General features: G+C 40.5%; 1 protein-coding gene across 3 annotated transcripts in view; it reads right to left on the bottom strand.

Annotated features, from left to right (window-relative positions):
* Window positions 1-1,716: 1,716 nt before the first annotated feature.
* STRBP (spermatid perinuclear RNA binding protein) overlaps window positions 1,717-12,870 on the bottom strand; it is a 138,949-nt gene continuing 127,795 nt past the window's right edge. For 2 of the 3 annotated variants that reach the window (XM_060101022.1, XM_060101024.1), the window contains exons 15-18: window positions 12,692-12,832; window positions 9,508-9,631; window positions 5,228-5,272; window positions 1,717-2,710 (exon numbers count right to left, since the gene is read on the bottom strand). In XM_060101022.1, coding sequence (XP_059957005.1) covers window positions 2,634-2,710; window positions 5,228-5,272; window positions 9,508-9,631; window positions 12,692-12,832 — 387 coding nt within the window. In that variant the 3' untranslated portion in view covers window positions 1,717-2,633. Of the gene's footprint in view, window positions 2,711-5,227; window positions 5,273-5,826; window positions 5,916-9,507; window positions 9,632-12,691; window positions 12,833-12,870 lie in introns of those variants that run through there. The other variant, XM_060101025.1, reaches the window with a different exon arrangement.

Here is a 12,870-nt window from a genome sequence, read left to right as displayed (position 1 = left end):
CTTCTTTAAAATGCTCATTCACTGCTTTCCAAAAGGAGGTGTCAGAGTGCTGTGTCTGAAAGCTGGAAAGCCTCAGGGGGTCACATTGCTCTTAAGACTAAGACATAGAAATTGCCATTTCAAGCCAGACAACCTGATGGTTCTAGAAGTCAGAGAAGAAATCTTGAGGGCCCAAGTGAATAATAAATGGTGCGACGCTCAGAGGCTGGCAATAGGGGCTGTCAATGAAAAAACCACCTACAGTGGAGAAAAGAGCAGAGAAGCAAAACTTTGTTAATTTCACAGAATTTGGTGAAGCCAAAAGCTTCATTTATATTTCTCTGCTCTTTCAGCTGTAAGTGGAATTTTCATTACAAAATGAAGGGGTGGGAAGGGTAAAGGGGGTGGGGGTAGGGGGAGGACACTTAATTCATTACAAGATTTAAACAGTTGAACTTGCATGGTTACCACTTCTAACAAAGGACTGACAGCTCAATTATTTTAAGTAAAGCAGAGAAATGTAAAAGTTTGCAGCAACTGGGCAGGTTTACAACATGGTTAGTAACTTCCAACAAACAACAAAAAAAAAAAAAAAAAAAAAAAAGACTTGGTAGAAACCATTTGAAATGACTGCCATCATGTTGGAAAACAGCACAGCTCCATTTTCACCATTATAGAGGGGTTGAGTTATGAAGCTGAGTCAGCTACTTCACAAGAATTTTCTAAAGAGAAATCTCCAAAGAGATTCCAACTTGGAATACAAATTTGACAATCAATTTCAAATAACAATACAGCTGCCGCTGCCAATTAATAGTATTCCAAAAACAAAGAGGACTGTTTGTAAATATTTAATTAATAAAAAATGGACACTACCAGCCATGCTTTTTCTTCTCAGTGATGGCTCTGTTTCATCCATAGGTCAGCAAAACGAATCAATGAAACATGAAAACTCCCAGCTGAGATGGGCCCTCTTGTGTACGTCTAGCCACTAATGCACAGGATGAGAATGGTAAGTTCACAGCTACTTCCAGCAAGTGATGAGGTTTTATTAAAGTATCACCCACCACTAATAAAGACAAAAGGTCAAGGAGCAGAAGTAACAAGCATGGTGTAAAAAGTTTATTTCTGATAAGTAACACTAACGTTTGTTTTAAACTATCTGTTTCATTCTCATTTAGCAGTCCCAAAGAAATCTGGTACATAAATTTGCCGTATTTTGTGAAGCCCATTCTCAGCGATGGGTACTGTTCAGCTCCAAAAAACAGAAATGAAGAAAGACGAGGAAAGCTAATTCATACTAAAAACGGACATTTTTAAGACACAGCAACTTGTAAATATCAACATGGGACCACACGGTTGCCTTCATGGGGGTGAGTACCTTAATGAAACCATTACCTTCTAGTAACATCATAGGCTTCCAAACAAGGTGAGAATGCAAGTGGAAGACTTGGGTCTGCACCCTTTACAGAACAACACAATGTTACCGACTGATCATTTTTCACCAGCTTAATCAGGTGTCTTAAAAAATAAATGCTGACCCATGGCTGAAACCTGTCACTTTTCACAGCAGCACTCAACAAGAACTGGGACAATCGAAGAGCAAGTTTTTATGGGGACCCTGTTGCTGCTTTAGATTCTGATGTAATTGAAGAGGATAAGAGACCCTTCAAAGAATCCCAGAAAAATCGCTAATCTTCTCTCTGCATGAAAAAAGCCAGGGAGTGAACACAGTATCTTACAGAGTGAAGAAGGCCACAAGAACAAGAGAGGGTGATTGATCAATTAATTTATTATTTTTTAAAACTTGGAAATTCGGAAACTAAAATAATCACATTCCTCCTTCCCCATCTCTGGGTAGTGCCGTCATTTTAATAAGCAATGCTCAGATAACAGTAAACCTTTATCATGGGGATGCCCTTGTACAGCAGCAGTACAAAGGGCTTACAAAGTAAATAGACTGGCTCAAACTAACAATCGCCTTTGCTTTGTTTTATCAGTTTGGTTACAAATGAATGGGTTTCTAGGGCTAAGTTATTATTAGTTTTCAATTCTTTATGATTTGATACCAAAACATATCAAAAATAATAAGCTAAAACAATATTCAAACCCATATTTTATTGGCTTTAATTACACACTTCAATATTTACAAAGTTAAAGTTTAAATGAAAAGTCTCTATTGTATTAAAAAAAAATAACTACAGCCCGAATTAATGTGCCCTGGGGCAAATACATATCAATCAGCTAAGCATCAGTGACTGCATCAGGAACCAGGCAGTACTCTGTGTTACAACAAAGCAGTTTGTGATCAGTGTTTGAGACTATACACCCTTCACAAATTTAATTTTACATAATCTGATACTCCTCTTAAAACTTAAACTTTGAACTGCTAGACTTATTTCCCTAGAACAGAAGGGCTGGTATAAGTTATTTTCCGGAAATGAGGTACCGTTTCACAGAACTAGTTTCTTTTTGTTTGTTTGTTTTCAAGTTTTAGAGAACTAAATTTGCGTTTGTTAAAATCAAAAAGTAGGAAAGATGTTCTTTACAAATAATTTTGATCAAGTATGTGTTCAAAGAAAGCAGGATAAAAAGGCTTTTTCTCTAACATTCTGTATGTACTGTATTGTTCAATAGGAATTAGCTTCTGTCATTTGCTAAAAGAATGAGTAGTGGGGAACAGGATATGTTGGGAATTTCATAACGGGTAACAGAACCATTCTCTTGGGTAAACCTACAGAGAAAAGAAACGGAGAGGACTCCAAATAAGTTTAATAATCCAATAAAAATTTCAGGTTAAAAAAAAAAAGAATCTTACAGTAATTATCATTAACCTTTTCCAGATTAGTCAGTCAACATGTACCATTATGGAAGAGGCCCACAAACTTTGAAGTTACTCAATATTTTCCATTCAAAATCAAGATGGCTACATCATAGGAAGAAGGATATTCAAAAAGGGATTTCATCTGAGTGAACTGTCATGAATTATAAAGCTCAAAAGCAATGCTATTGATTAATATTCTGAAGTGACTCTCAATTTGGCACATTACATATTACAGGAGAAACAGGGACGGTCAAGATTCACAGCACAGCTTTCTGTGCAGGCCTCAGATCCCCAGAAAGACAGTTCCAACTGGAGTCATGACCAGGTGTTTATCTTAACGGCTACTCACAATATTGGCATGGCAAATCTGGAAAGATTAATTACTTTCTTAATTTTATAATTAATGAGTTCTTGTGGCCTCACAAACTTCTGCATACTCAAGCATGATTTGAAATCTGATCCTTATTTCTATTCTAATATTTAAGCTATGGAGAAATCACAAAGCAGCAACAGCAGGTATTCGAGAGCACCAGATGATCAGAGGGAAATTACCCCACATGCAACAGCTTTACAAAGGCCAAAAGACATATTTACCTTACAGCCAAAATAAAGCATCGTTTTAGTAGGTTGGCATCACAGTAACATTTAAAAACCAAATCTTTTATGTGAAAAATGGGGGCATTACATTTCACCAGCTTTGGAAGTCAGTTATATGGCGCATGGGAGCCTTCTGAAGAGGGGCTCAGAGGCCGCGGGGTGAGAGCATAATGTTAGAGGAGAGGGAAGAACAAGAGAGAAAAACTAAAAAGACAGGAAAAACGTGAATGTGCCTTAGAGCCTAGATACACAAGTGTTTTAAAGAAAAAAATTAAGCTCTAGCAAACCTGTACTGAAGAACATGGGACTTACTATGTCTAAAAGAAAGACACAGACTTCAGGACCTGCCCTAGGAGGCAGACGCTTTGGCTCTCACACAAGACATATTACAATGAGTCTAGTGAGTCAAAATGTATTTGGATAAACTGACCAGACCTAATTCACAGGAAGGATGAGGTGGTCAGGGTATCCAGAAGTTGGCTGAATGGTAAAAGCAAACTGCCAAATCAAAAGGAGCTAGAGAGCTTGAATTCAGAAGAAATTCTAAGTGATAGCATATTCTTGTCTGGGGAGGCCCTGGCCAAACCTGAATGTGTCAGTGGAGACATTCAGTTAAGGAAGAAACTCCAGACTCTGCTCTCAGCCTTAGAGGAAACTCACCCCAAACGTCTGAGCCTTCCAGCCTCTCCACATCTTTCCAGGATGTAAATTATCTATCTTAATGGGGAAAGCGGTCAAACTGTTCACTTTCTACTTATTTCTACAGCTAGGAAATCAGAGGAAGCTTCAGTTTAGCACTGTCCTAAAGACCCATAATTTTCATCCAAACAAAAATGGGAAAGCTGATGCATGAAGAGAAAAAGCATAATGAAAGGTCTGAGGCTCGTGTGGAGGACTAATGCCACAAGTAGCAACACAGTCAAGGTCCTTCTCTTCTGTGTGCACACACGCCCAGCCTGGGGTCGCACTGGTGCACACACATGTGTGCACCCGCCCACTCTTACACTCACATGCATTCTCTCACATGTGTGCACACACACTCACGCTTTTTTCTCTCAACGACAAACATCCTATAGATGGCCAACTCTATACCACGTAGCACCCGACTTAGGAGAAACGCCGAAGAGAGCATATCACTGACTCCAAACCTCCTGCCTCCATTGCCACATAAACCTCATTCAAAAGTTATCCAAAGGGCCACTGAGGTTCACTTCCACATCTGCCTTTGTTTTTTATTTTTGGAGGGAGAGGAGCTACTCCTCTGATTTTCTCACTGTACTACACAGACCTCCTGCAGTAAGCACTTCAGTAACTGCTGCAGATACCCTCTCATCACTCTCTAGGACCTGTTCACTCCACCTCTACAGCAAAATTCATGAAAAAGGATGACAGCTACGAATTTGAAGTGAGCACTTCCTATCTCTAACTCAAATCACCTACAGTTCACACAGTTTCAAACCCGAAACTTAAATGTAGCTCTATAACTGGCAGGCAGCCAAGCTAGAAACTGAGCATGGCCCTTCAGTAGCCTTTGAATGGAGTATAAGTTGGCTGTAAGAAGAACTACTTAAAATATTTAATTTCAATATGGTCAGAAACAGGCAATTAGAACAAGCAGTCCTTCAATCAGGCAAAGCAGAGAGAAGAGCAACTCCAACCAAACCAAGAACCACAAGGTTGTGGCATTTTCAACGGGAATTTAAGTTGGGTCATAGAATAAGTAGGTCTGAGATCCTCCAATTCATTTAAAGAAACCCTAGATACAAACTGTGCTTTGGATTGCTGTGCAGAGTGGCTTAAGAGGAGAAATCAGTAAGATGGTGTACATACCATAGGCAGGGGCAGCTGTGCTGTAACCATATGGTGTTCCATAGCCTGGTGCAAAGAAGGAGAAAGCACATCAGTCCAGGAAAAAGGGCAGTCAGCACTGGCCCGATTCACAAGAACCACCTGGCCCGGCACCTTGGGCACCAAGGACTTCTTCCAGGTGCTGGCTGAACCAGAACCCTTCCCAGAATGGCCCGAGTCTACCGATTTCTCCATGCCTATGTAGAGTGGAAGCTTTTTACTATGGCCTACCAAGCTCTCCTGACCTACCAGAATATCCTGTTTCTTTCTCACTATACTTCTTACCACATTGTATTATAATTATCAACTCTTTGTCTGTGTTCCCCCCTAGAATGGCAGAGACTCAAATCTTTTACATCTTTGCATCACTTGAACCTAGCAGAATGTCTGGCACAGAGTAACCACTCACAAATTTAATTTGTTCAACAAAAGAATATTTAGAACCACTCAAGTTACCAATTTCTCACAGTTGGAAAATAGGAATTTCCAAGTCTTTTTTTTCAGAAAGCAGTGACAGAGCAGGCTAAAGCCTCAACTGCCACTGAAGAGGGCGCACAGATCAGGCTGTGGGCTCGAGGGCAAGGTCCATGTCTTGTTGAAATCTGAATTCTGGGCCCCAGCACAGGGTCTCTCAGTAAATGTTGTTAGAATTGACATTAGCATCTGGTGCCTATGAAGAAGGCTCATATTATCAATAAAGTACAAAAAACACAAAAGTTTTTGAACCATTTAGTTCTGGCACTAGTTTCTTATATGTCCTTAGATATGTAACCTCTGAGTTGCCACTTTCATCTATAAAATGGGAAACCCTCCAAGCTACTTTATAGTTTATAGGGATTAGAAATACTATGTTAATAGAAACAACAATCTTTAATCTTTCAGTAAAATGACTTTAAAATATATAAGTACTAAATCACTTGGGTAAATCTCTAGGAAAAACTGGTTTCTAAAATAGAACAAGGACACAAAATCTACATGGGCCCTTCACATTGTACCCCAAAATCAAGCTTTTTACTTTACAGCCCCTTTTTCTGTAATCATCTCTGCTGCTAGAATGATTTTTTTTCTTCTTCTCTAGCTGACCAACTGCAACTCATCCTTTAGGTATCTATCACCTCCTCTGTAAAGTCCCCCAGGCTTGCTGTTCACTTTGCCCACCCCACGTCACAGCTTGCATGGTATTACACGGTACTTTCTCAAGTGTCTGTTCCTACCCCCATGTGACCCCGAGCATTCACAGGGGCAGACGCTAAGTGTTGATCATCTTTGAATGCTCAGATCTAAATCTCTTGTTTGAGATAAAACATTCAGATATATGTTGAATAAGTAAATTGCTTTGGGGGACTAACTGAAACATTTTCTTAGAGATAAAGTTTTTCACTTTTTAGTCTATACTTAAGTCATATAAAACTGGGGGTTGTACAACTTAGTCTTTAGTGCTCACTAAATCATATATTTCAAGAGGACACAAGGCAACTGAAATAAGCAGTAGGAAATATAGAGTAGGAAAAGTATCAGAAGCCAAAAAAAAAAAAAGATTAATGCTTAAAAAAGAAGGCTGTATATCAAATCTATTCCAGGAAAAGGTAGCTGGTTGTCTAAGGCTACAGTTTCAAAGGTTTTTACTAAAACCTCCTTAAAGAGATGAAACTATAACAACTAAGCTGGCCACTAATGAGGCCACTGGGGCTCTAATCCTGACTTCACGTCTCACTAAGGTGACTCTGAATTGCACCTGCTATTTAACCTCTCTGAGCCTCAGTCTTCTGCAGAAACTGATGGCAGAGGAATGTAATTAAATAACATATGTAAAAATACTTACTACACTCCCTGCTGCACAAAATACACTCTGCAAATGGCATATAACCTATTCATAATCCAAACTGACCTAATCTGAATCTTCTCTAGCCTACAAAAGAACTTCCTTTTTAAAAGCTTCAGAAGACAGGCCTTTCACAGAGGTCAGTGCAATGATGTAAAAGAGATGCTACTACAGAGCAGAGAGGCAGACAGCAGGATTCCTCTCACAATCACTGCCACTAGCTGATGGCTGCTGACCCCTCGCACGTGAGGGAAACGTCCCACGACCCAGCAGCTGGACAAAACTGGACGAGCACGTCACCAAAGGCAAGAGAGTTCACCTCAATAACCTGCCTACTACTGTTTAATGAAAGCTGCTTCCTTTAAATAAGACATTAAATGAGGCGCAAAAAAAAAAATTAGATTTCCATAGAAATAGTGAGATGCACAGAAAAATGTCATTTTGGACACACAAAAAATATCAAACTGTAACCACCCTCTCACGCTGTCTTTCAGCGCTCTCTGTCTCCTTCAATGGTGCCACCATCCAATCTACTTCCTCCAGCGTAAGATCCCGGGAGGGACCTGAAACCTCACTCTGTTTTGTTCTCCACATTCAATCCATCAATTCTGCTTCTGAAGCTCTTCCATCTGCTCACTTCTTGACCCCCATCTACTTCCCTACACCCCCTGGAGATCCCTCCACGGCCTCTAGTCTAGTCTCCGAGCTTACAAAAACCTTCTGTCTTGGCATGCCAACTTCTATCCCTACGAGCCATTCTTCACGCTACAGAGAGTGATCTTTACAAATAAAGTCTGAAAGTCTTATCTCCTTACTCCTCTTAGAACCCTTCACGACTTCCCCCATACTTAGGTGCAAAGACCAAAATCCAAACCACAGCCTCCAGGATGGGACTGAGCACCCACTTTAGCTCAAATTCCCCCCACCCCCTCCCCCTTCACCCACACACAGTGCTCTCCACACTACAGATATGTTGGCCTCCTCCTAATTCTTCAAATGAGCCAAGTTCCCTCCTGCCAGCACCACAGGGTGCTGACGTGCTATTCCCTCTGTGTGCGGTGTTCTTCTGTCCCAGTCTTCTCTGAGTTAACCCCTAGTCATTCGTCAAAGCTCAGTTCAAGTGTCACATCTTCAGGGAAACCTTCGAGTCCCCGAGAGACTAGACCAGGTTTCTCTGTCACGTTCCCTCACAGCATCATGCCCCTCTCCTTCATCACAGCAACTCAGTCAGTCGTGAGTATTCCATTAGTATGTCTCACCTTTAGACCAAACACTGCAGGAGAACAAAATCCATGTCTGCTGTGTGTCAAAGCAGGCACACAATATTTGAATAAGAGTACACATTGTTTATATGACACATCTTTGAGCTATGCCCCTACTGGGATCAACTTCTAGAAGCTTAATTCCAAAGCCACATCATCCACAGAACTTCCAAAAAAGCCTATTCTAATTCTTTCTTAGGAAAAAAAACACAGAACCTAAGTGAACTTCTTAAGACTGTTATGCAAAAAAATAATGACGGGATAAGACCCAATCTTTATGACAATTTCATCTTGATCAACAACTACTAGTGGTTTAGTTGTCAAGTTCAAAGTTCCATACTTGCAATATTACAGAGAATTTGATTTTAATGAGACAGAGGTACAGCTACTGCTAAGATGATACAAGGATGAGAACAGAAGGCAAGCAGAGGGCATCTTTTCCCATCTTCCTCAAGCCATGTGGTGAAATGGAAAGAATATAAACTTTGGAAGTAGAAACACCTACATTCAGATCTTTGCTCTGCTGTTTACAAGACGTCTCACACTGAGCTAGTTGCCTTACCTCCCTAAAACTTAGTTTCCTCACCCGGAAAAATGGAAATAATTTCTACTTGAGGAAACACTGTGAAGATTAAAAACAATTAAGTGAAATCATTTATATGAAAGTATCTAGTGTATACTCATCTCTAGATAAGCAAGTTCCCCCTTTCCTCTTTTTGTACTTCTTTAGCCCCTGATGGTTCCCCAACACAGAGTTAAAGAAATGCTAACATCGCCAGGCTTCACCCCAATTAAGTAGCTCTTACCAGCCATTTTTCTCACCTGTGATACCCAATCTGTCGTCTATGTCCCCACCAAATACACTCTGCTCAGGTATCCAAACTCCCCAATCTGTGGAATATCTTTGAGCTTCCTCATTGTCAAAATATGTCCCCTCAACCAAGCGCAATACTCCTCATCTGTCACCTCCCTCCAGAAAGCCTCTAGTCACTCAGCAGATTCCAGGAGAAAACCTGTAACATTCTGTAGATTCTCTTCTTTTGAAATTCAGTGCACACCCATCCTATACCCATATTATGTTTCCAGAAACCCTGTATAACCCTGGAAAATAAAGGAGAGGCTGTTCTTGGAACTCTGGCCCAGAAAAGGAGGCAGATGTCTCACAGGGTGCACTATACCTGGAGCTATGTAGCCAGGAGCAGCTGTGGCCCCAACAAAAGCTCCCCTTGTTAGAGTTCCTCTTCCTCTGCCCCGAACAGCCTGGACTGCTGCGGACACAGCTGTATTCACAACACCCTTTGCCTGTTAAAAATAACACATTTCATTACTGAGAGAAATAAGATCATCTCATCAACTTTGTAATGTATAACCTCTATGAGACACTTGAGCCTGTACATGAGATTAGTCGTCTATGACCTTGAACCTTCAGTTTATAATCTGTAAAATGAAAATGACATCTATCTTACAGAGTTGTTCTGGAGAAGATGCTGGCACAAAGAAGTATGCAAATAAATTCTTCCTTTCACTTGAGGGTTACCCAGAAAGACTTCGTTTTCTGCACACAAATTTCAGCAATCAAATTACATCCAAAGTCATTTTAGGCCTGACTAAAGCAATTACAGACACTTGATACCTAGGTTCAAAATTTACTGAATTCTCCCCCAGCAAACAAAAAAAATACCATAACAAACGACCTGGAGTTAGCTGTGAACCTGAGTGGGTTTAAAAAAAAAAAAAAAGAAAGAAAGAAAGAAGACAGGAAGACCAAAGGTGTGGATGCCAGTTCTTTTTTTTTTTGCGGTACGCGGGCCTCTCACTGCTGTGGCCTCTCCCCGTTGCGGAGCACAGGCTCCGGACGCGCAGGCTCAGCGGCCATGGCTCACGGGCCCAGCCGCTCCGCGGCATGTGGGATCCTCCCGGACCGGGGCACGAACCCGTGTCCCCTGCATCGGCAGGCGGACTCTCAACCACTGCGCCACCAGGGAAGCCCAGCCAGTTCTTGATATAAGTAACTGAGACCTCAGGAAGGTCATGCAAGTAAGTGTGTGTGTCTCTCTCTCTCTCTCTCTCTCTCTCTCTTCTTGCTCTAAAATGCTCTGGGACTCTGGTAAAGTCACATAATCTCTATGGGAGTCTCCCCACTAATTGCAAAATGACAATTATGATACCCACTTTGTTTTCCTTACTTCAGAGTAGAAAGAGCAACTGAGAAAACAGATACAACACTCTGAAAAGTAGAACAGATAAGGACAAAGAGTAACGGTACATAGGGCTGCTAGAACATTCCTTTCCAAAACAGAAAATTTAAGAAATAAGAAAATATCTAGTTTTAAATTACATATTCTGTTTACTTTTTAATATAAAGATGCAATAAAAACTCAAGCTCAAAAAACTACTAATACTCCCTGCTACAACCAAGCTGCAGGGAAGGAGGTGCAGAGCCTCAAAAGCACTGTACCATCAAGTCAACAGCACCTCAGACAGTTTAAATCGTCAGTGCATATACACAGTTATCTCTCACTGAAAAATCCTAGGATAGCCTCTATAACTGGGTAGAAGACAGTTTCAAGGTTGAATGTATCGTGCACAGAGAACAGCCATTTTTTCCTTTTGGCTGAAAAAAATCCAACCAAAATAGACTGCTTCTTGGCTGTCAAGCACATTGAACACGTGAGTTTTATAGCTTTTAGTATGGAAAATTTCTAAAAATGAGTGAACTTCATGCGGGCATTTTTTTTTTTTAAACCAGCTTAGTCAAATGTAGTAGAAGGTAGTAATCTGGCAGCAGCAGAGTGACTCCACACAAATCAAGCTCATGTCTCCTAGAACCAAACCTAACTACCTAATAAGTATCTGCACATAGCATAGGCTTTTTTAAACACTAAAATTAACTGACCCATATACAAGATGTAACGCATGAGAAAAACACACCAAAACAAACAAGGTAACAATTATCCTTCTACTAATTTAGAACATATTCTAGAAGATTTTAGAAAAAGAAAATCCACTTATCCTCTCTCTACGTGTACCACTAAAATTTAAACGCTTTATTTGTATTTCATCTCAGTAAAAGTTCGTTTTCTTTGTTTATATTTTGAATTCTAGAATATAAGCAGTGTTTATTATAGTAAATACAAGAAGTTTAAATTAACACAAAACAAATTTATAAGGTGGATATAATATACAATAGGAGCATGCCAATGGTCTTTGGAAGGAGAAGAACCAGGTTTCAAAGGGAACCCTTACCATCAATTAGCTATGTTACTACAAGCGGTATCTTAATGTGTTCAAGCCTCATTTCCTCATCTATAAAATGAGAGCTATTCTAACCTCTTATAATGGACCTTGCATATGCATATTCAACACAGAGTCTTAAATAATCTAAGCTTCCTTCTATTAGTCTAAACATGTTTACTTGACTTGTTCCTATCACATAATATATTCAGACATTATTATACCAGTATTCTCCACGAGGGAGAGAATGTGTCTTATAGTTAACGTATCTCCCTTTCCCTCATCATCGTGCACATGGTATATGTCTCGAAACTATTTTTGAATACGTAAATGAATGGATAGAAGAATCCGTTATTCAAAAGCGTGCAATTAGGAGGCCATCTTTTCTTACTGCAACCCTCGTTACAATCCTGGGCCTTTAGCAGCTCTGACATTTCCAACGTCGGTAATGAACAGAAGCAACAAAGGGTCAAGTTCTACTGTGACGCCCTCAAAGGAAAACCCAAAATAAATAATGCAAAAGGACAAAACTGGAAAGGGAATGGAAGAGCACCTGCAGACTCTGATGAGAGTAAGCCCCAGACACTCTTGGCAGCTTCCCTAAACTAAACAAATGCCAGTATCTCATTAAAGTCCCAACCCTCCAAAACGCTACCTCTTCAAGAATGACCAAAATCCCCCCAATAATGCTCATAGTCTCTTTTATTTTATTATTATTTTTTTTTTGCTGTACGCGGGCCTCTCACTGCTGTGGCCTCTCCCGTTGCGGAGCACAGGCTCCGGACACACAGGCTCCGCGGCCATGGCTCGCAGGCCCAGCCGCTCCGCGGCATGTGGGATCTTCCGGGATCAGGGCACGAACCCATGTCCCCTGCATCGGCAGGCGGACTCTCAACCACTGCGCCACCAGGGAAGCCCCATAGTCTCTTTTTAATATATAATTTGCCTAAAAGACCACAGAACAGAGAACCACTAATCATATTTCTATTATTCATGATCAAACCCAAAGAAAAGGTTGCCACATCCAAGAAGAAGAAGTAACTTTAGAAAAACCTGAAGTGCAACAAAGACAGGAAAGGAAATTTAATTCTGGTAATATCTTTCAAAGGTTTAATGCTTAACTCATACCTGAGGGATAATCTTCTTTTTCTTATTATTTGCTGCATTGGGTCCAGAAAACAGCTTCTCCAGGGCAGCTAAAGCTGCACTTGCCTTTGCCACTTTCTTATTTGGTCCTGCACCTCTGAATTTCTGTCCATCTACTTCTACCTAAAATCAAGAACAACACTCTGCAATTATCCCATGCA

The sequence above is a fragment of the Mesoplodon densirostris genome, chromosome 6, assembly GCF_025265405.1.
Source record: "Mesoplodon densirostris isolate mMesDen1 chromosome 6, mMesDen1 primary haplotype, whole genome shotgun sequence".
Classification (NCBI taxonomy): domain Eukaryota; kingdom Metazoa; phylum Chordata; class Mammalia; order Artiodactyla; family Ziphiidae; genus Mesoplodon; species Mesoplodon densirostris.
Note: the sequence above shows the minus strand (reverse complement) of the source record. Positions and strands in the feature narration are given on the sequence as shown.